This window comes from Myodes glareolus, chromosome 23 (assembly GCF_982192425.1).
Source record: "Myodes glareolus chromosome 23, mMyoGla1.1, whole genome shotgun sequence".
Classification (NCBI taxonomy): Eukaryota; Metazoa; Chordata; class Mammalia; order Rodentia; family Cricetidae; genus Myodes; species Myodes glareolus.
This window is the reverse complement of record NC_142048.1, coordinates 13106131-13133113: the sequence shown is the minus strand read 5'-3', so window position 1 is coordinate 13133113 and position 26983 is coordinate 13106131. Positions and strand designations below refer to the sequence as shown.

The 26983-nt window shown below is 35.4% G+C and overlaps 1 protein-coding gene across 7 annotated transcripts in view; it reads left to right on the top strand.

Moving 5' to 3' along the window:
- The window catches only part of LOC125413989 (putative ATP-dependent RNA helicase DDX60), a 337410-nt gene that overhangs the window by 119332 nt on the left and 191095 nt on the right, over nt 1–26983 (top strand). For 6 of the 7 annotated variants that reach the window (XR_015736168.1, XR_015736167.1, XM_087900928.1 and 3 more), the window contains exons 2-14: nt 3565–3671; nt 3834–3900; nt 4272–4461; nt 5825–6166; nt 7488–7604; nt 10080–10241; nt 11074–11232; nt 14659–14800; nt 15689–15844; nt 18012–18117; nt 18545–18660; nt 20344–20504; nt 24890–25142. Coding sequence is in view for 5 of the 7 variants with exons in the window: in XM_087900928.1 (XP_087757054.1) it covers nt 3668–3671; nt 3834–3900; nt 4272–4461; nt 5825–6166; nt 7488–7604; nt 10080–10241; nt 11074–11232; nt 14659–14800; nt 15689–15844; nt 18012–18117; nt 18545–18660; nt 20344–20504; nt 24890–25142 (1975 nt within the window). In the remaining 2 variants the exon portion in view is untranslated. The remainder of the gene's footprint in view (nt 1–3564; nt 3672–3833; nt 3901–4271; nt 4462–5824; nt 6167–7487; nt 7605–10079; nt 10242–11073; nt 11233–14658; nt 14801–15688; nt 15845–18011; nt 18118–18544; nt 18661–20343; nt 20505–24889; nt 25143–26983) is intronic. The other variant, XM_087900931.1, reaches the window with a different exon arrangement.

Genomic DNA, 26983 nt, shown 5'->3' with positions numbered 1-26983 from the left:
TTGGTATATGGTACTTATCTAAAAAAATGTCCATTTCTTTTACATTTTCCAACTTTGTGGCATATAAACTTTCATAGTAAGATCTAATGATTCTCTGAATTTCCTCTGTGTCTGTGGTTATGTCCCCCTTTTCATTTCTGATCTTATTAATTTGCATGTTCTCTCTCTGCCGTTTGATTAATTTGGATGGGGGTTTTTCAATCTTGTTGATTTTCTCCAAGAACCAGCTTTTTGATTCATTGATTCTTTGGATTGTTTTCTCTGTTTCTATTTTGTTGATTTCAGCCCTCAGTTTGATTATTTCCAGTCTTCTAGACCTCCTGGGTGAATCAGCTTCTTTCAAGTGTGCTGTTAAGTCTCCAATGTGTGCTTTCTCCGCTTTCTTTAATTGCTCTCTTGGCCTGCTCTTTCAGGAGTGCAGCATTCCACAGCTCTCAGAGTCATGTGAGAACAGGGAAGGAAAATATGTTAAATCTTAAAACCCAGAAGCTCTTCATAGGGACAGCAACAGCCTTGGCATGCTGCTGACAATGGGTTATTCTTAATGTGTTGCATTATGTTCTAAGTGATATTTGGATTCTCTTCTTCCTCAATACATTTTGTAAATTTGCTTGTTATGATGTTCTTTCTCATGAGAACGTAAAATAAAAAGGAGTCAGTAAGTAGGAGAGAGAAGGATGGAATGTGAAGAGGGTGCATTTTTCACTAAAATGATAGCTCAAAATTAAAGAGGATTTCTTTAAAAATCAATAAGGATTTTGTCACAGAAGCAAATACCATTTTGCCCTTGGGTAAAGTCTAGATTATTCCAAGATGGAAGAGGAGAGCTGAGGGCAATATCAGGAGGTTCTCTTGAATTTACAGGAGAACCAACAAAGTCGCAAAGACTTTGTGTAGGATGAAATTCCTAAAGTCAAATTTTGGTTTGTTTTTTATAAAACTTGAATCTAGTCCTCTTTTAAAAATTAGGTTAAGTTATTGATCTTCTCTGCTAAGAAGACATTAAAAAAATCAGACTTTATGGTTAATCGATATGATCATGTTTTTGTTATCAGACATTTTAGGAAAGTGACATTAAAGAAGTCAAGTTTATTTAAGTATCTGTTTTAAAATTTTTTCAATGGGGCCAATGAAGTGGCTCAGCAGATAAGGTCACTAGCTACCAAGTGTGAGATCCTGAGCTCCATTTCAGGATTCACTTGGTGGGAGGTGATAGCTGACTCCAGACATTTTCCTCTGTCCTCCACATTTGTCTGTAAACATATGTGCACATACTCAAAATAAAGAACTAAAACTCAATAAAAATTAGAAAATCTTTTAAATGCAACTATCTAGACAACTATCTTAGTTTGATTCTAGGAAAAGACAACTGTATTGCTTTTTCAGTTACTAAGCTTCCTGCACAACCCTAATGGGTGGTCTAAGTCTTTTGTCATTCACAGTGTTGGTCATCACCACATATAAATAAATAAATAATAACTGCATATAAACAAACAACAAACAAGCAAGTATAGTCTAGTACGTATTTCTTTTCCAAATTAGTGTTTACAAAATGCTTCACCTTAGTGGTTTATTTTGTATTCTTCTTTTCAATCTTTGAAATAGCTGTCTGTTGACTTTCAATAGATGTCCGCCCCTGTGTGAAGAATCTTAGGACAGACAGAATTAAACTTGGGATCTCAGTCCTGGTGGATAACAAAAGTCATCTACACTTTTTAGTTCATAACATTTGAAAAACAGAAAAGGGATTTTGTTGGTAATGACTTCTCATTTGTCAGAATCTTCCTCCTACCCCCAAAGTGGTATTCGGTCAGACAGATCAGGGCTGATGTCATCACAGTATCAGGGACAGTGGGAATGAAACTATCAGATTCTCAATCAGCAATGTCTTCAGGGAAAATTGTCCAAAGGCAAGAACCGGAGTACAGGGATTGTCAGAATCAAAATTTTTAACCACTTTGACCTTGGCGGGAGAAGAGTAGCAAGTTTTCACAGGAATTGATATCAATCCTTTTCATAAGACCACAAGTCTAGATAGTTTGTAATATTTCTTCTTGTGAAAAAAAAAAGAGAGAGAGAGACTTTTCACTTTCTTTCAAACTTTTATCCCCTGTCTTCTAGTTCTTAAAGCTATCAGAGAAGTTTTTCTGCTACTGTTGACACACTAATACGCCATGCCAACATGTTTGGCTTGGTTTCCTCAGGATCCCTATGAGGGAGCGAGGACCTGCTTTGGATACACTTGAGTGCACTGTGGGCAGCTATGGCTGCAGTGCTGAGTGATGCTCCACAAGGCTCTGCAAACATCCAGTAACTGAGTGAGTTAAGAGCCCATGCTTACACCTCTGACCAAGTGATGCTTACGGATCCTGGGCCACAGCCATCCCTTCTTTCTTCAGATTTAATCATTTTCCCAGACACAAGTTCTCAGCATTTTAATATGTGGTGTCAGTGTTTGGCTCACTACCATGTGTTCCTGTTTTTATATTATGGAATAGAAATCTCTGTCTTCTGACTCAATCGTCCATCTCTCTCTCTTCTGTATATCTGTGTATTTATGTAGCTCTCTGTCTATCTTCTATCTATCAGTATAATACAATCTCCTATTAATAGACTTAGGCATACTCTACAACAGATATCTGAGCATTTGACTTTGCTTCTGAAATATTTCTTTCTAGTAATCTTTGCAGTCTCCTCTTTCCTATAATTAATTATTAGTAATCCTTAGAATTAGTATTTAGTTCCATTCACATCACATTCATGATACTGCTCTCTTTCTGTGTCCAAGCAAGGTTTTTGATCCAGTGACTACTTTTTATAATTAGTAAGCAAATGACATAACTATTCCGATATGGTTGAGATCTTGTGTTTGACTTCTAGCCTTCCATATTTAATAATCTACATTACATGGCCTACAGTAAGTTGCAAAACCAGTCAAATTTAGGGGGAAACACACATGAGTTCATGACCTTTGCTTGACTTGTGGTTTTATTTCAAGATTCTGTCCTCAGAGAATGGCCTAATAATCTACTGTGCAGCATGAATTGCAATTTGTGTGTGTGTGTGATTGCATGTGTGATGAATGGATTTTCAGGAGTGCATCTATGTGCCATCGTACATTCATTTGGAGGACCAAGCAGGCTATTGAGTGTTTTCTGCTGTTAGTCTTCTTTTTTATTTTCTTGAGACAGGATCTACCGCTAAACTAGGAGCCTGCTATTTTGCCTAGACTCACTAATCAGTGGGCTCCTGGTGGCTGCCTGCCTCCATTCCCTAATGCTAATTGAAGAAATATGCAGCCAGATCTGGGTTTTTACATGGGAGGTGAAGATCTGAACTCGGTTCCTTGTGTTTTTATAACAAGCACTTTTACAGTGCAAACATCTGTCATCCCTGAATTAGAATCTTCAGTCTCTTGACAGCCCACTACTCTACTCCTCTCTACGCATATTGAGTTTGTTGACAAATGATGTGCCCCTGCTACTCAGTGTTTTGTTGGAAAGATAGTTATTCAGCACATTTCTACTGACAGAAAATTTGATCAATTTTTCTCTTTCTTTGCAGATTTGCCATCTCATTATTAATTACCATTTAGAGGAGACCGAGTAAAGGATATTTGCATGATTAATATTCGCAATTAAGGTTGGAGACACAGACAGCAGCAAAAATGGGTAATTTGAAATTCAAAATATTATTTACAGCATTATAAAATATATGTTTCTCATATTAAACAGTTAAAATAGCTACATTACTATTTCTTATTTCTCAAATAATAATTGTGAGCTCCCTTAAAAACACTGACTGAAAAAAATTCCTCTTATTTCCCTTTTTAGAAGAACATTACACAGGAATTTTAGAGAAAATGTCACAAGTAATCCTGAAAAAAATGCCAAAGGCTCAGTAAGTATTTTTGTTGTAATCAAGAGTTTTGAAATCATGTGTAATATTCCCCTTTCCCCTAGAGTTATTTGACTTTATATGGTAATGTTGATGTGCACCCGTCACACACACACACACACAGAGAGAGAGAGAGAGAGAGAGAGAGAGAGAGAGAGAGAGAGGGAGGGAGAGAGAGAGGGAGAGAGAGAGAGAGAGAGAGAGAGAGAGAGAGAGAGAATTTACATTGCATTCATGATAGAAGTATATGTAATTATATGCAAATATGTATTCAGGAATTTAGGTTGTTAATGTCAATGAAATAATAATAACTGTACAGATTGGTGGTATTATGTTATCCATATGAGTTTTGTTCTAAAACTTTTCTTTTTTAGCTATTCCAGTTTATTCAATGATTTTGTTGAATCTGAGTTTTTCCTGATTGACGGAGACTCATTACTTGTCACGTGTGTGTGTGAGAAGTCACTTAAGCCAGGGCAGAGTCTCCACTTCTTCTACCTGGTTGAGCACTACCTGCTGGATGTCATTAGTAAAGGAGGACATTTTGCCATAGTTTTCTTCAAGGTAACACAGACCACTTGAGCTTTGTACCCTCGGAAGACTGAAACCAGAATTCATTTAAATGATTAGTTAGAGACAAAAAATTTTGTCCCTGTAGCTGGCCTTGAACTCATGATGCCCTTGCTTCTGCTTCCCAAGTGAAAGGATTTCAGGTGTGCACTACTACTCCTTGCTATAACTAAAATTGTTTTTATGAGATTTTATAAATGTTTTCACTGGTGAGTGCAGAGAAAAATACATTTTCAAAAGTATGGATGAGTAGTTTAGCCAACCTGGAAAGACCTTTAAAGAAAAAAATTTAGAAGTGCAACTTAGTGGTAGAAGACTTGCCTAGTGTGTGCAAGGCTGTGGGCTCAACCTCCAGGACAAAAATAAACAAAACAAAGAAAAAGTCAAACAATTTAAAGGGAAGAGGAAAGCAAAACAATTACCTAGCATTGCAGTTTTCTAGAACGAGCACAATTAGATTGTTTAGTAACGTGTAGTGATGGGAAACTTTTGAGGACAGAGTCACAAGAGTTGGTGAACTTCCGAACAGTGGCCCCACTGACCTCAATTCTACTTCTCCAACTCTGAGAACTACTTTGCCTTCAAAACTCAGCAGGCAACTTATTTGAATATATTGTTAGGTGTATCTGAGCCCACGTGAACTCAATAACCCTCTTTTGCTGTTGTGTGCTCTGTTATGAATAATGATGAGGTAATATCATATTGGGTTTAATTAATGAAATTTAGTTAACTTCAATTACAGGTATATCTACTGCTACCATATCCTCCTTTTCCTATATTCAGGGCAGCTAATGCTGTACTCAAGGATTCTCATGTGGATGTTCAATATACAGCTCACGATACTGTATATTTCTGAGCATTGCTGACCAGCACCATTTTGTTCAAGGAACCAGGGTTCTGTTCTACGCTTACAGTTGTTTTCACAGATTTTAATCTACTAAGAAAAACCCTTGTTGCTTAAGAAGTCACTGCATCTAGAATTATTTTTTAGAATAACATGTTCCTCTTCAGCTCCCTATTCCAAAAAAATTTATAATTTAAATTATTAATTTAATAGTTAGTTTTGTCTGTTGTCTTCTTGAGGTGAGGTTGGACAGGGGAATGATTAAATGACTGGAAGACAAAGAGTAATGAACTCTGGGTACTATGGGCTTGCTTACTCTTATGTTAAAAATGTGACTTATAGCATATATTTATGATATAGAAAAATTCCAGGGTCAATTAACTGACTAAAGGACATGAAAAAAAAAACCCAACCCTTCTGTACCATGTTCCTTCAATGACCTTAATGATATATGTTAACTGCCTGAACTATCAAAACACTTGTCAAATACTGTCCTTTGTCTCCTCCTCACAGGATGCTGAATATGCATACTTCAGTGTCCCTGGACTTCTTACACTGAGAACTGCTTTAATTATGCACCTTCAGAAGAATACAGACATTGATGTTTGGACTGAATTTTCTGGATGCTTGTCAGAGGAGTGGAATATTTCCCTGGGTCAGAGATGCCCATATTTCCTGATTCTTGCCGATGAAGGCCTGAACGACCAGCAGACACACCTTTTCAACTTTCTAGTCATTCAATCTTGGGCAGCAAAGGTCAATATCGTGCTCTTCTCAGGGCAAACATCTGACATCATCCGTCTTTATGCATATTTTATGCAAAGCTCATATTCAAAGCAACTGTTTTTCAAGCAGGTAATATATATCTAAAAACAATGTTCAAAAATTTTATAAGCATTTCTAAATTAATTCAGAAAATAAGGCTCAGTGGTTAAGCATATTCAAAGCAACTGTTTTTCAAGCAGGTAATATATATCTAAAAACAATGTTTAAAAATTTTATAAGCATTTCTAAATTAATTCAGAAAATAAGGCTCAGTGGTTAAGAATGCTTGCTAGTTTTGTACCCATGTCGTGTAGTTCATAACTCTATAACTCCAGCTCCAAAGGGATTGGACACCTCTGGCCTCTGTGTATACTACACTTACATGCATATACCTACATACCAACATATATGCATGCATACATACAGAGAGACAGAGATACATATACATACACACAAAACTAAAAATGAAATAAATCTTAAAAAATAGCTATCTTGATTCAATATTGACTTTATCCATAATATAGAAACTATTATAGATTTAACAGAATATTATGTGATAATGAGTAGTGTTAACATATAGCAATTTGCTAGTTATTTCTTGTTGTATAATAGTTCTTAACACTTATAAATTATTTATATTTAGCATTCAGAAAAGTTCCATGAGGCATGCTGAAGAATGGTCTATAGACTGTCGGTGGTGGTGCATGCCTTTAAACCCAGTATTCGGGGGTCAGAGGCAGGTGGATCTCTGTGAGTTTGAGGCCATCCTGGTCTACAAGAGGAAGTTTCAGGATAGGCTCCAAAGCTACAGAGAAACCTTATCTAACACCCCCACCCAAGAATCATCTATTTTTAAAGATGATGAAATGGATGCTTAAATCTGTAAGCTGTTCAAAAACACCAGCAATGAGTAGTACACATTTTAATGCAGAATTTCGTTTATAAAATAATTTATGCCCCGATTTACTGAAATTCACCTTAAAGAAACGTTTTTACATGAACTGATTTGAGGAGTACTTAAAATTTAAAATACAATGAAACATAGCTTATGACTCCATTTGTAGATTAGTGGAAATGCCATTGAAACTGTTGGCAATGACTGTTTCCAGTACCGTATGTGCCCAGGGGAAGAGGATTTTAATCTCTTCTTAGGTGCTTGGTTGAAAAGTGTCATAGCGAAACACACTGAATTTATATCATTTGTATCTTTGTGGAACTACTAAAATCAGGTGATATATTCCCGACGAGATAACCTGGAAGGGTTTCCAAGCCTTGCTAACCATCCTCAATCACAGCAGGGTAGATTTTAAATGAGGACTGCATTGTTATACGACTATTTCTTAAATTTCTGAATTCTGTAGATGAAAAACAATGATGTATTTTTGAAAATTTATCATATTTTGTTTTTCAGTTTGAGAGGGACATTATGATTGATTATAAAACCCTGATTCAACAGTTAGAAAAATATAGAGACCTGGATTTAACAACTCTATTTGGAGATGTAAAATTCAATAATATGGTGGAAAAGGTAATTGAATTTTATTTTTATAAAAGTAAATGTGTGTGTGTGTGTGTGTGTGTGTGTGTGTGTGTGTGTGTGTGTGTGTGTAGATCCCAGTATAATCCTGTGTATCACTTCTAAGGTTTTACTTTGTTTTAGACCAGCAAATTTCTATTATTTCTCTAGTCTAATGGATATAGTAACAGGTCTCTTGTAGCAGTGGAGAGTGGGAGAGATACTAGACAACTTTCCCCTATTTCTGGTTTGAAAAGAAATGTCTCTATTTCCTCTTGTTAAGTAGGACTAAAATAAAGATGTGTTTAGACTCTCATGTAATGATGATGACCCTGAGCTTCTCCTATTGTTTAGATCATGAATACAGTCATGTAACTATACCACAGTACTGCTGTTTTGCCCTTAGTTGTATTATTTCATGATGCATTTACACATTTTTTAATATTTCATTCCTGGTATCCATATACTTCATCATGGTGTAGGGTTTTGTTAATATGGTCTTGGGTTATTTTTGCTCTATTTCCTGTTGAAGCTTTGCCTTGCTTGGCATCAGTGATACCTCAGTGTAATTTCAGTCATTTTACTGTCTTACATTTATTTGTAGCATTTTATGTGCTTCACAGAAAAGAATGTTCAGACTTTCTTTTGAGTATTCTGACATCCAATCTAAACCAGAGGAATTATCCAATCTTTGATAATTTTGTAAAGTTTTCTGTCTGAAACTTGGCACATCTGTCAGGATGGTTTCTTAGTTGCTTTACCTGTGTCATGGATATTGGTGTACTTAGGCCTACTAATACTACTAGACTCCAATCTCCAAGTTGTTCTGGGAAAGTAGCAATTTCACTTTTCTAGTTTGTTTCCATAAAACTTCTAAGTAGAACTTTAGAAACCTTTGAAGTGTGTTTCTGTCTCAGTGTTACTCCTGCTTTTATTTTTGTTACATTCATCTGTGATTTCTATTATTTGTTTAATAATGTTTCTCTAATTTAAGATTGAGTTTGGAAATATTGACTAGATATATAAAATTTTACTTTCTTAGGCTTTTATTTCATCTTTTAACTTTTTTAGTTTTCTTGGTTTTTTTATCTACTTTTTTTAGCAGAGCATTTAATTGATCTATTTTCTTACTTTTGGTATTAAACATCGTTTAGTGTTATCTGTTTTCTCTAAATACTGCTTTTATTACATGACAAAGATTTTGATATAGAGACAGTAATTTCAATATATTTCTCAGATGATCATATTTAGTGATTTTATTGTAATTTTTAAGTGATGGTTTTAACCACCATCCATAACTCCAGTTACAGGGATTCCCATGCCCTTCAGTGACATCTGTGAGCACCAAGCATATATGAGGAACTATCATATGTGCAGCAAATACACTCATACATTAAAGTGAAATGAATAATTTTAAGAAACAGAAAGTTAAATTTTCAGTTTAAAGATTACTATTAAAAATAGCATTTACATATCTATGGCAGATTCAGTATTTGTTATGATGGCTCTAATCACTCTTTAATAATATCAATCCTTGGTATTTCTCATAATATTCATAATAGAATATCTCTTTGGTCCCTACCGGTCCTGAGGCATCACACATGTGGTAGGGAACTTGACAAATGCTCCAGATGGAATACATTATTTCCCCCTTACACATTTCATCACTGTTGTTCCCAGTACTACTATTTTCTTTTTTAACTGATGCAGAAGAGGAGATTTTGTGCAAAATAACTATAAAAGCAATCCATACTTTCAGAAAGTTGATTGTCATGATGTATGTTGCTTCAAATAATGTATATTAATCAGAAAATTATATATGCATGTATTTTAAAAAATACAAGATAGGGAATTGAAGTTACAAGTATTATTTTATGAATATATGGTATTTCTTGAATGCTGAGCATTTAAATTGTTTGATGATTTTGTTTTCCAAATAATTCTATGATAAACGCTTTGGTGCACACATCTTTGGGCAAATATTGGATTGTATTTTTAGGCTAGATTTCTAGGACTTGAATGAAAAATATCAATAGACTGAATGACAAATGCATTGCCATATGCCTTTACCCATTTGTACCTTCATTAGCAGAGTATTAAAACTGACACCCCATGATTTCTGGTGCTGTCTGTTACTAAAGTAGTAAAAGATTAAAAAAAGCATGTTGATAACATCAATGAAAAAATGCAATTTTTATATTACTGAAGAATATAAACATTTTTTCATTTTCTCATATTTGCATTTCACGAGAGAATTAGCATTTTAAGTCATGAATTTCCTTGTTGATTTACCACTTCTTATGCATGCATTTGTTAAGATTTCTCTCAAAATTTTTTGAAATGATTTTACCACTCAATATTTGTGTCCATAATGTTTTTAGTGGAAATAGCTACAGTTTCCATATGTTTGTATCAATCCATTTCTTACTTACTATATAATCATTTATGAATAAATACATGACGTGTTATTATTCTCTGTGGTGACAGGCTTGTGAGACGATGTCTCTGCTCAAGCAACTCTGGCCAGAAGGCTCTGACATCCGGCGAGCCCTTTGCGTCACTTCATGCTCCCTCTTCTTGGAAATGTACCACTGCTTCTTAGACAGCAGAGAGAAGAAAGCCTCCCAGCAGACGTGCGAAGGCAAGCAGGTGCGGTTGCTGCACTGGGATGCACTTGTGATTTCCTATTTTATTGCTTTCACCAACCATTTCCCCACGTGGCAATGGGTTCTCTCTTGTTTGTATGAACAGCAGAAATAGGAGAATCCCTGCAATTCATGTCATAAAGGAATGCGTTGTTCCATGACTTAGCGTTATCTACTGGTGATTCACATAGGACATATGTAGCCTCGTCACCTGAAGACAGGCAAAGGAAGAAACAACCTGCTATGCTACTGTGCTTTGGGCTTTTTCTGTGCAAAGTTCACGAAATGCTCAGGAAAGCATTGTTATTTCTATTCCACTATTAGAGCACAGACTTTCAGCCAAGGTGTTTTCCAATAGCCATAGTGTCCCTGTCCCATGATGCTAAGCATGTCTACTTATTTACCTCTGTTCTCATCCTGCAGTTACAGCCTTTAGCTACATGGTCACCCTGTTGTTCTCATGGAGGCCGTTCACAATATTGCCTTCAGAGTAGGTTATTAAGACACAAGAGAGAACATAGCCGGTAGCTCCACCCACCCAAGGACCCCTGGAAACCCTGTTCATCACCTGGTTTATTAGGTTAAACCTGGAGTCCCTGAAAATACTGAGCCATGCCTTACACCAGCTTCTGCAAAGCCAGACACTTCCTTTCTTTTCTATCTCAAATGTGTTTAAACACAGCCTAGTTTCTGGGTAAGTACTGTCTCAGAAATGGAGAAACTGTAAATGTGGAATTCTCACCTAGAGAGCTTAGCTACAAAGTTTGGGCTTCCACAATTTGAGTGTGTAGTCTCCCAGCCTGCTGCTCTCTACTCACGTTCTTTACTTTCTACAGGAACAAGATAGTTGTTTAACCCTGAAGGACGTGGAAGACTTCTGTAAGCTTCATTGCCTCAGTGTGGTTTTTCAACTTCATCTACCTCTTTCCCAGAGAGCCTGTTCAAGATTCATCACTTCTGGTTGGATTGAGGCCCTCAAGACTGTCTTTAAAATGGTAAATATACTCTCCTTTTACTTATACTTTTGTTTTAACTACAGGATACATTAAAAGGCCCGTTAACCTTCAAAACAGATTTATACAGGGTGCTGTTAGATTTTGGAGTCTTCAAAGATCGACTTGCTTAAATCAGTTACTTGACTAGTTTCAACAATCGTATTATGTAATAGGATTGTTTTAATAACAACCATCATGGCATGCATCCAACCCAAGGAGGAGCTTTTTACATTTTCCTTCTTAAAATTTTTGTCAGTGTCAGGATTTGTGTCATTAATGAGGAAGTTTCTGATGACCAGCCCCTTCTGAGTTGAGAAACAGTTGAGAAAACGGATGCAAGGTTTTATTATTTTTTCCCATTCCAGATCATGAATACAGAAATTAGGAGAAATTTGTTCTCTCTTAGGAGAACAAAATGCCAAAATCTCTCCTGAGTTTTTTGTGAAAATTCGTGCTAGAATCTGTTAACAGTTCAGTTCATTCTCTTCATTTTAAACGAACAGATTTTTCTATTCTTTATAATATGAAAAATATCCAGATACATATTTTTCTTTTTGTATTTTCTTACTTTCTTTATGATATTGGATGCTATCATATTTAATGACTTGTTGCATCTTAATATATATGCAGTATATTTTTATTTATACAAATAAATATTATATACATATGTGTGTGTAAACATATATTATCCATGTATACTTTCTTTTAGGTACCTGTAAACATATATTATCCATGTATACTTTCTTTTAGGTGCCTGAGATAAATAGTCAAGAAAAGTGTCTTATTCCCAAAGAAATTCGGAATGTGCTTTTATGATCTGGAGATGGAGTGAGATGAACACCCTTCATCATTCCACCCTAGGTCTTCCAGACAGTTACTTCTTATAGTGAAGACATAGACTGAATGTCAAGACTTACTGTGAAGGAAGAACTAGAGTAAAACCATAGTTAAAAGATCTAGCCAAGTTTGTAAGGGTTTCTCGTAAGAAGTTATATGACCCAAGTCTTGAAGGATGGGAAGCAGGGTGCACAAAATGGAAATCAGATTGTGGGAGAAGAAGCACTGTGTGTGTTTGTCCTAACAATAGCATGGCCAAGAGACTGGGATCCACTCATTGTATGACAGACGGATAACTCTAGGGTTAGTAATGAAGCTGATGTAGTGGCCGAGAGACAAATCAGGTAGTATCCTGTAGGTCAGGGTAGATCAGTTCATCATAAGTTCACTGGGAGCCTACTAAATGGTTTAAGTAGGCAAATGACACTTCCATTTTTTTAAAAGCATTTTGACTTGCAATGTAGACCACACAGTGTAGATACAAATCTGGATTTGTGGGTTTAGGGGACCATTTAGCCACCTTCCTGTTGATGGTGTTAGAGACTAAAGAAGAGACTTTTGTGCCTATACTATACTCTGAGTATGCTTCTACTGTAGCATTCTGAGGAGTGACTTAAGTCTACCTGGAGGCAGCACAGATGCATGGAGAGTGTGCCTTTCCTCCTCAATGAGAAATAGCATTTGCATAAATGCCCTGTCTCAAAGTCCAGCATGGGAGAAGTGAAGGAAATTCATGAAGTGTATTGATTTGACTGTGGCTAAAATGGTGACTAAGTTTTATTAATTTTACTTGATAGAGCTCATATTACATTTGCTATATCAGGATAATGTGACCTGGGGGTAGGAACTCTAGGTTAGGAATAGGGCAAAAGAGTGGTGGTTCAGCTGGTGAAGCACGTGCCTTGGAAGCCTAAAAAGCAGACTTTGATGTCCAATTTAGACTATGTATGAAATCAAATCTGGTGCAGTGATGCTCAGTTGTAATTCCAAAGATAGGTAGATGGAAAAATACTTTTTGAACATCTGGCCTCCTTGGTCAAGCTCCACGCCAGTGAGAGACCCTGTCACACACATAATGTGGGATTTACCAGGTAAATTTTGGCCTCTGTGCACCTGCACACACCCATACCATACCCATAGCCATAAAAAGGAGCATCAGGATGTATTGAATATCTGCACTGGTGAACATTCATAGCTTTTATAATAGAATTTTTAAAGAGTTCTGTTGTGTAATAAATACTAGACATGGTGAAGGTGGTTCTATGTAGGTTCTCGAGAGAAAATTCTGTATCCTAAACCCCATAGGAGGACAGACCCCCTAGGTGTTTCATTAGTCCTTCAGAAGTAGCAGTCTCTGTGATATTAATCAAAGTCAGGAAGACTTCTGGATCCCATTTTCATTTAAAAACTTTAATTTGGGTCTTTTCAGGTTATTATATTAAACCTACTGATATGCGCAATTAAAATAAACATGTGACAGCAGTAATGGTTGGCTTTTGTTATAAATTTATTTCTCAGTTGTATGAATTATTTTTTCACCTTTATGAAGTTGAAGTCTGGAACAAAAATGGGAGCTGGTGTGAATGCAAATAGGCATAATACAGACTTTAATGGAAACCTTTTGTGTACAACTGTTAATACTGAAGATTTTTTTTAAATTTTTTTTGAATTTTTTAATACACAAGGAAGTGCTTTAGGTTAGAAGACATTATAAAAAAACTTTAAATATTTGATAGCATCTTAAGATGACCTATTAGGAAATATCTGATAATTTTATCTGATCAAAAACAGTAGCTTCATTTTCCTCTTTATGTTGGGAAGCATTAAGTTTTACTACTAAGGCAGAGAGAATGAAGAAACTTTACTTGGGAGCCTCTCACTTTAACTTTGTAAACCACACCATTGAGGAATGGTGTGTCTATCGTGTCTACTGTGCCCAGATGTAAGTGCTGTTTGTGCAGACATTCTGTCTGTGTTACGATAGAACATCACCGTGCAGCTTTAAGTTAGTGGAGACCTATCTGCATTGGTGGGTGGGAAATGTTTTTCTTTCTAGAACCCTTAGCAGTCCAACATTGACAACCCAAAGTAAACAAAGAAACTTAAGTAAATAACAGAAGCATGTTCAAAAGCTCAAGAAATATGTAGTTTTTGAGATTTTGAATCACAATTGGAGGAAAGAATCAATAGTAATTAAATAGATATCTCCTTAGCTCATGATAAAAGGTTGTTAGTTTTTGTTTGTCTTTGATTTTGTTTTTATTTTTGAGACAAAGTCTCATTGTGTAACCCTGATTGGTCTGAAACTGACTGTATATCACAGACTGGCCTTATTCCTGTAGGCATCCTCCTGCCCTTAGCCTCCCAAGTGCTGGGATTATGTGCAGTTTAAATTCATTTTCGAGTCAGTTTTTATTTTATGTAATGCTTCAATTTTTAACGAACAAAGTATAGTCCTTATTCAACCTAAGTGGGTTTAGTTGCTTATGAGAATTTGCCTTTCATTTGGATTATAGATGTGTATGGAGTAATTCTACATATTGCTGTGGACACAAAAGCTGTCAATAATCTTTTTTTTTTGATTTCCAGAAACAGTGGTGCGAGTATTTCCTCCTAAGTAATGTGCACATGTTTGAAATTTGGCGTTTGGACTTACTTCACCTTTCTGATTTAAGTGATGAGCCTTTGATGATGAATATTGCTTTTTACTATGAAAATGAAAATGCAGAAGGTATTAGCTTACTATATAATATACATCACCTTCCTTTAGAGAGAAAGCTTATGAGGAATTTCAAGCTTCAAAACCATTTCTTAAATGTCTATTGCATAAATAGTAATTATTTTCCAGTTTCCTGGTCTTTGTTTATAGTTTTATTTGTGGCAATCAGAAGGAATATAAACAATCCAAGATATTTTCTACTTAATATAGTACCATAAGTATTTTGGTTAAAAGCATGTGTTAATTTATTTGACATTTCATAACGTTTTGTTTTCATGCATGGTACATAAGATTTATTTATAAAATGGTTCTCATGAATAGAAATATTCTGCTTTTATTAGTTATTTAGGGATTTTAAGTTTTTCAAAGAGATAATCTCTGTACTATCTTTGTGTAATTTGGGTTTTTTTGTTAGAATATTTTTTTTGTGTTTTTGTAATCAAAGAAAAGGAAAACACATTTTGAGAAAACAGCACTTTAGTGAATAGTAAATGTATTTGATATTAAGATTTGGTCCTGTTATATTGTAGGAATTGGAATAAAATAATACTTATGAAGTAATTATTCTGTGCTAATTTTTATTTCATTTTATTTAGTGTTGTTGGTTTCAACATTATATTGCTATAATATTTCTATTACCTTCAAAACAATTAAATCTACACTACTACTTGTCATTAGTTAAGACATTAGCTTTTAATATTAAGTGATCAAACAGAAAAGCAAGATTAGTTTTAAGATGTGTCACAGACTTGTCCACAGCTGTGATCTTTTTGGTTTAGATTCAGTGGGAATCCCACCGAAAATCCCACTGTTTGCCTCGGTGACTTTAGTAAAGAAGTTGTGTGCTTTTGTGCATGCATTGGTGTTTCTTAATACAGTATAATTTTCATTGTGATCCAGGCCTGGATTTGAATGTAGGTGATGTCATCATGAAGGAGTATGTACATCTCTGGGATACTGTGTCAAAGTTGGTCAGAAACTTTGAGGTGGGAAAACCATTTCCTTTGAGAACAACAAGATGTCATTTTCTTAAAAAGATCTCATCACCAATCAAAGGTAACTAATTCCTAACTTAAATGTCATTTTCTTAAAATGACCCCATCACCAAGCAAAGATAATTTATTCCTAACTTAATCTGAGGGGAAAAAAAGAATTTTTGTAAACTCCAAGTAGAAATCATTTTCTAGCATTGTGTGTTCAAATAGTTGTCATGTCCATGTGGTGGTGTGCTGTGACTAATACTGAAAATTTATACATTGTTTCTAATTAATGTTGCCACCTTAAAAAGTCAAAACCAAATGCGAGTGAATTCTCTTTCTACCAATGTGACCTATGTCAACTAAAACTTTCAATATTTTATTACATCTTTGAATCTTGGTTTAACATTTACCAAGACCTTTGGCTCTGAAAAATAGTTTGTGAAAAGGTGACTAAGGAATTACTGTATAATTTTGCAGCCTGTAGGAAGTCTTGAAAATTGGAATTTAAACTGTGAGGCCCCATGACCACTCTAATCCAGTAAATGAAAGTAACTGGAATGATCTGGTAAATTATTATGAGTAACAAATCAGAAAAAATTTTATAGGATTATGTGTCAATGATGGATACTGATAGAATTTATGAAAGAGCTGAGGAATAACTAAGAACACAATTAGTTATGGACTTAGACTGATAGCTTCTGTTTTTTAATATCACAATTATAATATACTTTCTGAAATTAATTTAGAAACATTTAAGAAAGATTAAATGTAAAATAAGAAATGAGAGAAATAATAAAAACTCTAAAACAATACTCATTGTCATAACCAAACTTGTAGAAATTAAAATACTGAATGGATATAAAAGTTGATTGGATACTAATAATGGGGGAGTTTGGGCACCCCAAATAAATAGAAAAAGGGTCAAACTTAAAGTTGGAGACATCCCTCACAGGCAGTGTGTCCTAGCATGGGCTCAGTTTTCAGTACAAGAAAACAGAACAGGTTAAAGATACAATTGTGAGAAATGACATAATCTAGTCACAGAAATTGCCATGTGATACCATTTACATGTATTGCCTTCAAAAATACACAGAAGTGGAGCAAAGTGAATAGGTGGTTACCAAGGGAACAATGTTGGAGGAACAATGTTGGAGATAGGGAAATGTAGGTCACATGGTACAAATTTACACTTATGGAAAATGATAAGTCTATATTTGATGTACTTGATTAGGGTAATGTACTCTATGAAGGCTAACACTACTCATATTATATATTAATACTATATATTTCATTATATACACTAGTGATCAGGGAAGAGATAAAGATTTTAGGTAATTTTAACATAAAACACCCCACAAAACCTCCAAGGAAACACAGATAACATTCAATGTAGTGAGTATGTTAATTTTCCCGACTGTATCATTAGTTTACTTTGTGTATACTTATATTTTCATGTTGTGGGGTTCTTAAGATAAGGTTCTATGTAGTCTGGACTAGTCTTGAACTCAATAGGTAGCTGGAGATGAACTTGAGTTCCTGATCCTTCCACCTCCACCTTCCAAGTGCTGACATCAAAGATATGTACCACCAGGCCCAAATAACACTATGCATATCTATCTATCTATCTGTCTGTCTGTCTGTCTGTCTATTTACCTATATATCATCTATAATTTGTCTGCCTATTTATCATTTATCCATCAATTTTTAATTTACTTATTGCATAAATAAACCAAAAGGCATCTCAAAGGAGTATAATAATACCAATCTCATAACCTTTAGTTATTCCATTTTTTACTTCATTTTTGACAATATGTATGTGATCTCTCATATTGCTATCTGTAGAATCTCTATCACTTATTAGATAAAAATGAAAATATAAAACATTTGAACACAAGCACCAAAATAATTATCTATCATCTGTTATGTATCTCTCTTTCATCTATCAGTAATATATCATCATCATAACATATCTTTCTAGCCATGTGCCTATTGATTCATCTCTCTAGCCACCTAACCATCTACTTACTTAATCTATATAACTATTTGCTTAGTTATAATTTATTTATTTATTTACTACTACATTTCAAATGACTCAATGTGGGAAATAACTTTATGAACAGAATTGGAATTAAAATATAAATGAAGTGAGTATAAAGTATTTTTAAATGTGAAATATGGAAAAAAGTATTGTCTTACCTTCTGAAAAGTTTATGTTTAACTTGACCATATTTTTTTGGTTACAGAAAGTTCACAGGAGAAGATGATAAACTTGGGTTTTATTCCAATGTCATGTAGTTTGGTTGATGAATTTGTTGGAGACATTTTGAAAGACTTGCCTTTCCTAAAGAAGTAAGGCCTCCATATATTTTAATAGACACTTGTTCATAATGAATAATAGTTATTTATTAAATATCCTTTGAGAAAGCCTTTTCTGAATAATCCCAGAAATATAACACTTTTAAGATAGTAAATTACATGCAATATATATTTGCAGCATATTGTCCATTGTTCATCTTTATGATATTTGTATGATTTTAATTGGAGAACAGAGTATCCTACCATAATTTTTAAATTAATAAAACAATGAATACTTGAGAATGTTGGAGACCTGAAGTGTTCCTGGCTTCTGAAGTTTCTAATAAAATGCTCTTTGAATTGTACCACACATGCTGTATTCCAGGAAGAGGAGTAGGAACTATGGTTTTCAAATTTATAAAATTTGTTGGATTTGGAGGCATGGAATTTGAAATATGCTTATATTTCCTTTGTCTCCCAGTGATGATCCTGTTGTTACATCATGGATTAAGCATAAGGAATTTAATGAGCTTGTGCACTGGGATTCCCAGAGACCCCTCAGTGATGATTATGACAAGAAAAATGCCAAACTTACTGGTGAGCTTTCTGATTTTGCTTAATAAATTTAAATCTACTTCACTCTGCCCTTTATTTCAAAATGAAAAGCACACCATGGAAACAAATCAAAGGTTTTGGGTGAATGCAGTATAAATCTAATTGGTATTAATAATAAAAACCCAAAGTCAGATGTAGGGTTTGATGCTGAAGATCAGAAAAGCAAAGCAACCAGCAACTAGAGTGTTCTTGCCTCTACCAATGCTCAGACCAAAGGAGTGATCCCTGTCCTCAGTCTGCAGGCAGACTGCTTCAGACTAACTGCCTCCAACTGCACTGCTACTCAGACTGCTTCAGACTACACTGAGCTCCTGTTTCCTCCTACCTTATATTCCTCTCTCTACCCAGCCAACCCACTCCTGTCTCCAGCTCGCTAATGCTGGGATTAAAGGCATGCGATCCCAATGCTAGGATGACCTTTGTGTGAGCTCTTTTTCTCTTTTTGACTGGATCAATTTCATGTAGCTCAGGGTGTCCTTGAACTAACAGATCTGTCCCCTGAGTACTGAGATTAGAGGTGTGTGACAACACTGTCTGGCTTCTAGTGGCTTAGCTCTGCACTCTGATCTTCGGGCAAGCTTTATTTATTAAAATAAAAGTCAAATATCACTACAGATGAAGATCAGTCAATACAATGTCAGATAGGCAACAGGAAGGATTCTTCTTTTGTTTCCTGGTGGTTATTCATACAAGGTTGTAGGCACCTTAGGCAGAGGAGTGCATATGTCATCTTTGTCTCATGAGCTTGGCACATTGTTAAGGAAAGACAGCTTTTAGCTTAAGAAATCTGGATGTTTTGAAGTCTAATACTAAGTCTAATAACAATTAAGTTCACAGTTCTATGGCTGCGGTCCAGGATGAGGGTCTTGTTTTTTCCTATCCAGTAATTCAAGGAACCAGATATTTTAGATAGTTTTCTTCTTGATTTTTCTACTGAAATTCATTCACAGGGCACATACCAGTTAATGGTTAGAGTCTGTCTCCAGAACAAAACACCTTCCCCCAAACACCTGGAAGGTTACTCATGATCCCTACTCCTTACTGCTAATACTGATGGATTCTTGAGAAGGGTCACCATTACATTCAGTTGTGTACCCGATGGTGTGCTTACAGGGCTCCATTGATAGCTGTAGGAGCCAGTGGACAAATCCACAGTCCTAACTGAAGTTAATGGGTCAGGCATCAAAACAAAAATGAGTTTGGGAAAAAGACTTGTGTGGTGATGGAGGAGATGACAGGTTAAAAAGATATAAAAGAAAATGAGGGCAAATAATAAGAGTGCATTACATCCTTTATCAGAGAACACACTGAATAAACAAATATAAATAACGTTCTTGGTATTTGCTTTTGAAAGTAGGTTGTAAAAATTTAAGAGTGTTGGAGCTGGTGGGAGTTGTTAACCAGTGGTATAACCCTTGACTTGCATTCATTCAATTATATGCTTAGTTCCACAAGTACATACATATTTGAAAAATTGCCACATCTGTATTTATGCTTAAAGTTATTCTATGAATGAGATAGCTCAATTTAAGATACTTTATTTCACTAAACTAGTCAGATAAAATTGGTGTTCTATACTAAAAAAGTGTGCTTTATATGCAATGGTATGAAGACATGCTGCTGAGATGTCAGAATAATTTCACATTTAAGTATTTTATTTTTCAGAACTTTCAAGAGACCCCCGTTATCTTAGAAGTTTGCAGAAGTATCATGTTTTTCAACGACTTTATGGGAAATCGTTAGAAACAGTCTCTTCTAAGACCATCACAACTCAAGGTCCTAAGGTGAAGAAGGATAGCAGTAAGTCCAGAAGCATAAAGGCACATGTAAGTTTCTGTAGATTCTGTTATCATAACAAGCTCTTTCTGCCATTATTTATCAAATTAGTATTTATTCATCCCATTGATGGCTTCTTTCCATGAGATGCCTTTCTCTTTTATTTGGATTACTAGTTTAAATGAGATGTCTCCCATAGTCTCAGGTATTTGAATGTCTGGCTCGCCAGTTGGTGGCATTGTTTGGGAAGGCTCAGAAGATTGGCCTTGTTGGAGGAAGTGTGTCACTGAAGGGCAGTTTTGAGAGTTTATAGCCTTGCTATTCCTGCTTGCAGTTTAAGATGCAAACTTTCAGCTTCTTGCTCCAGGTGCCATGTCTCTGCTCAGCCTTCATGGTTTCTTATGCCTCTGGAATCATAAGCTCAGATAAATACTTTCTTTTATGAATTGTCTTGGTCACAACATTATATTACAGCACAGAAAAGTAACAAACAAAGAATAATCATATTTATTATGATACCTGCTGAGTCTAACATGCCAAATAAATTATTACAAATGATCCTTTCTATGAAAACAAGATATACTTATTTAAAGAAGCAAATTAAGCATTAATAGGATAAAGGTTTAGCTTAAAATTTTGCAATAATACTAAAATGTAGTTGATCAGATAGTAAAAATTAGAATATTTTTCATGAATTCAGAAAAAATAAACATGAAACACATGGATTTCTTTGCTTGACTTATACAGATTTTTCTGTATGTTCCTCAAAGTATTTAAATAATTCATGCATTTATCAATTTTTAACGCATTAAAGAATTTATGTCATTATTTATTTATTTATTTATTTTTCCATTAAAAAATTTACACTTCCGCTCCTCCTCCCATTCCACTGCATTCATCATTTTTAAGGCACAAAGTTAAAGCTGTTCATTTCCTCTTTTTACATAGATTACTTTCTCTTAATTTTACTATTTATCTTACTGTTATTGTTTATTTCTACCAATTTTCACCCAAAGGCCCAAATAAGGATAAAATACAAGAGAGGGAAGCTCAATTAACTTCTAGATGTGATGTGAGAATTTTATGTTAGTATTTTAGATAATATTATCCTGCAAGTGTACATTATATTTTAATACTGGAATTTGTAATTAGATGAAGGTAAAGATTATACTTCAAACATTTGGTGATACCTTAGCATTTACTAGGCTCAGGACCTCAGGATCTAAAGAAGGCATTTATTTCATGGAATCTCTCTGATTATCAATTGTTTAATATTTTGTAGAGAGAAACAACTTAGCAGACACAACAGATAGGAATAATGACAGGTTGACCTTGTCAAAGGGAGTTAGCATGGCAAGGTCATCAGAAGTGAAGTTTATGAAGATCCCACAAAACACAAAAATATTTTTAAGCTCTCATTTCTGGATACTTATGTTTGAGAAAAGTTTAGCATGATAAAAACTAATATATATGTGTGTGTGTATAGATAGCTAGTTACCCAACTACTTAACAATCTTGGGAGTTTAAGTTTCACAACTCTCAAGGACAGCTACCAGTTGGATAATTAACAAATAGCTCTCTCATAGAATGGTTAAAATAACACAAGTCATCACAGAGTGCCTGATGCTTAGTTCATGAGTTCATGCTAGCATGAATTCTCTCTCCTTGACCTGCTTCACAGGTCCTCTGAGGAATGGTGACTGGCTCATATTTTGCCTGACTCATCAAAAGAAAGCCTCATAGCTCCCACTTGCCAACACTGCCACTTTCTTAGGAGGTCACGACCTTTTCAATTTCATATCCAAATTGGTAAAGTTTTTCCTGTTCATTTAGGAATATAAAGAGGAGTCGGAGGAAGAGGAGAATAAGATGCAGAAAGAAGATACTCTTCTTCCTCCTGCTCCTTCTCTTCCCCCTTCCTCCTGCTCCTCCTTTTATTTTTCTGTTTTCCTCTGTTACAAAATAACAAACTGGCAAAATTTCTCACCATACAGCACAAGTAGACTAAAAAGTAGAAGCTTTACCATTCCCAATACCCAAAATTAAATGACTCATCAAAGAAATTCAACACAATTAGTTCTTTATAAATATACTCTATGGTCAACAGTGTAATAAATAAGTCCTCACATTTGAGATAAAGGAAGTAGTGAAATTAATCAAAGTCTACATTTGTAACATGAAGGGCTGACTTGTTGGGGTTTCTGTCCCACCCGGTACCCCAAAGCAGGCAAGCCCCAAAGAAAATCATGCAGAGATCTCCACAAGTTATAAAACGGATTGGCCCATTAGCTCAGGCTTTGTATTAGCTCTTATAATGCATATTACCTCATTATCCTTAGCTATGTTAGCCACATGGCTAGGTACCTTTACTCAGCCAGGCAGATTACATCTTGCTTCTTCCGTGGTCTGGGCAGGACTTCGGGAAGAGCTTCTTTCTTCCCAGAATTCTCCTGTTCTCATTGCCTCACCTCTACTTTCTGTCTGTTTGACCCACCTATACTTCCTGCCTGGCCAATCAGCATTTATTTAGAACATGAGTGACAGAATACAGACAATTCTCCTGCACCACCCATTGTCCTGTTTAGAAAAACTATGACAATGAACTGATAGGGGATATCTACTTGAAAACTTAAATGATCAGAAATCTAAAATGTTATGGATTGGAATTATGCAGTTTGAGAATGTGACCTTTTTAATAAGCTAATTTTTAGATATTAACCCACTTTTCTTAAAAAATGGGAAGTTTTTGTTAGAATTCTTTTGCTAACATAAATTCTGCAATTTGTCTTTTAAAAATAATTATTATTTTTCTGTGTTTGTACGATAAGTATATGTGGTGGGTCCCAATGATGTGGGATTCTCCTCTGTATGATATGAATATATCTTATTACCATTGCTTAATAAAGAAGCTACTTTGGCCTATGACAGAACATAATATAGCAAGGCAAAAAATCTATGCAGAGGTCGAGGAGGAAACAAGTCATAGACAGCGAGATGCCATGTAGTTGATGAAGGAGAAACATACCAGAAGCTTACCGGTAAGCCGTAGCCTTGTGATGATACACAGATGAATAGTAATGTGGTTAACTTAAGATATAAGAGCTAGCTAGGAATGTGCCTGAGCCATTGGTCAAAGAGTGTGGTAATTAATATAGTTTCTGTGTGATTATTTGGGTCTGGATGGCTGGCAAATAAGTTTGCAGTCTCCATTTACATAATGGCACCCAGCATTGCTGCCAAGTAACAAGCCATAAACCTCATAGTTTAGAGGTAAGGTTCTGACATCTTTCTCCTTCAGCAACTACATGCCATCTGCCTGACTCTAATTTCTTTCTCTCTGCATTCATTTTAGCTTTCTTACCTAGCTCTGTTCTGCCCTGACATAGGCCAAAGCAATGTCTTTATTAACCAATGTTAATAAAACATATTCACAGCATACAGAAGGAAATCCAACATAGTGCCATGGTGTGTATGGGAAGGTAAATAGAAGGGGTATGCCATAATGTGTATATGGAGGTTAATGGCGGTGTCATAATATTTATGTGGAGATCAATGAGGGGGTGGCTAATAGTATGTATATAGAGGTTAGAAGAAAACTTTGTGGTGTCTTCTCCTTGAACCTTTGCATGGGTTCTGGGGACTGAACTCGAGCATCAGGCTTCTAAGGAAGCACATTTACCTGCTGAACCATGTCATTGATTCTCTAATTTGATCATGTAAAACCACAATAAGAGTAGGTCCATATTATATTTAAATCATTTTAAAACATGTCTTTAGGAAAGACAAATTATTTGTTTATGTAATGATCACTATCCACTCCTTGCTTTCAGCCCCATTTTCTTATTTACTCATTAAACATTATGGACTAAATGTCTTTGGCTTAGGGAATCCTGGCAACTTCAACGCAAATTTATCTCAAGGATCTCAATCTAGAGAGGAAAAATGGTCCTTGTAGGTCCAGACAGAGTAAACTTTGATGAGTAGTTAGATAGATACTTGCCAGAGGAATGAGACATTATCATTGGGCATGAGATTCAGAGAAGGCTTCATGATTCAAACATCATGACGCATAGGCAAAAGGTGACTTGGTAGGAAAGGTAAGAGAAATGCAGCCCCAGAGAGAATGACAGGCATCACTGCATGGAGACATTATAGAATCTTTGTAACATCTCTTTGATTTTAATACATTTACCCTTTTATATTTAATACTACATCAAAATTTAGGAAATTATCTACAAGTCTTTGTAGTCACTGAGTTGAATTATTATATTTTCAATCACCAGAGTCTTAATTTAAAAAATAATTTTATGACTATTCAAGTATGGAATGATGGTCAAAATCATCAGTGCATACTTAAAACAACATTTCACTCAAGAAATATCAATTTGGAATAGTTCTGTCTCGTCACAAATTGTGTTTCTTTCCATTTGTGCAGGAGACCAAGGCTGACATAATTGCTAGAGAGAATAAGAAAAGGTTAATGGCCAAGGAAGAACAAAGAGAAGAAGAAAAATGGAAGACCCTGTCATCTTCTATTGAGAAGGAAATGAAAACGAATTTAAGCTCTGGGCTGAAGAAGCTGGAAGAGTTTTTGAAATCATGTAAAAGTAACTCAGTAAGAATTCAGGCTGAAAAAGTTGGGTTAACGGCTTGCTTGACAGCATGGAAGGAGCATTGCCGAGCTGAAGGTGTGTGGGGTGTAATTTGGGTTGGCTTACCTTGATGAGCTAGAGTTCAAAGAGATGTAAAGATGGTACCTTGTCACCTGATAACTAGAAATTTGTATAGTAAGACTCATAAAGGGTTCTTTCTTCTGTTTTTAACAATGAGCAATGACATCTCAGAGAGGTGACCAACAGCAAAGACAAAGCACATTCATAAACACAATGGAGATAGCTTTAAAGTCACTGCTGACCAAATAGAGAGCACTGTTAGCAGAACCAATAACAGTGAGACACAGAAAAAGAATGCATCATTCACTCTTGAGTTCCTCAGTATAAACATTTTCTTTCAGGATATGTTTGTGTTTATTTTTGCCTGCTAACTTAGTTTCCCATTAGTTAATTGTGATAAAATACTTTGATAAAAAGCAATTTAATGAATAAATGGTTTATGTTGTCTAATAGCTCAGGGCTGTAATTTATTGTTGGTTAGACCATATCAAAATAGCAGGAGTTTGAAGCAGCTGGACATATCATATTGACAATAGGAAGGCAGAGAGTGATGGATGAATGAATGCATTCTTAGCTCAGTATCTCTTTCATTTAGCCCAAAATTCCTGCACAGCACTTGGTTCTACTTTCAGTTAATAGGTTGTCTTGCATCCATTGGCCTAATAAATATAATCCCTTATAAGCATGTTCAGAGGTTCATCCTTCATGTGTTTCTGGATCCTGTAAAATTTACAATCAAAACCAATGAAACAGACATCAACACTGATCACCCCTACCATACAGATTTCTTTGAAGGTCACTGAGGCAATTTCATGTACTCTCCTTTACATTTCTGTTGTGGGAAATAGGATGAACAAAGAAAGAGAATGGGGATGATAAGGATGAAGTAGGACTGGATAGGTAAAGATGTGTAAACTGGTTAGAGGTGTACTATGTGCCTTAGCATATATTAATCTTTCTTTCCAACCAAGGCACTGAATCAGGATTTGCAGCTGAATGCTATCGATATTGATCACAATGTAGAGTGGCTTAATGAATATTGTGCTTTATTTCATTTAGAGACTGTTCGTAGGCTCTGTAGATTGATAGCAGAGTCCCAGCTTGGATTTCTGGGTTCTTCTGTCCAGCATTAAGAATTTGAGCAATACCCATGGTTAGTGGTAGAAGCACAGATAGTTGATTAAGGAACAATGTACTTCTAGGAAAGGTCAGAAGTTCAATGTTCTTGTGCCCATGCCCAGAGTTGTGAGCTTTTATAAATCATTCACATAGCTCTATCTTATTCTCTGCACAATGAAGTGTTCTCCAATTTATTATTATTATTTATTTTATGTGTTTCTCTCTGTGTGTGCATGTGTGTGTGTGTGCATTTGTATGTGTGTGTAGGGTGTCCACAGATGCAGAGGATGGCATCAGATTTCCTGAAGTTGGAGTTCCAGGTGGTTGTGAGGCTTCTGATGTTGTTGCTGGGAATCCAGCTCTGTAAGATTGGTGACTGCTCTTACCACTGAGACAGCTCTTCAGCTCCCTTTCTCTCTTTTCGTGTACTTTTCTGGCCACCAAAATCTTATACTCAGATATTCTTAGTCAGTATTTAGTCACAAAATTTAACCACTAAGAGGATCAGGAAACACATACTTTTTCCTGGGTTATGTAGGCTTTCCAAGACCACAGAGACATAAATAAGGAATCTTTGGAACTACATGGTGAACAGAGAAATTAAGAGTAGAAAATGCTACAATTGTCCATGCCCTTTCTTTTCCAACAACAAGACTTTACTTATCCTCCACATCCAGTTCATGAAATATTTTTCCATAAATTCTTCCTCAGCAATCAGACTCACATAATGTCTAGTT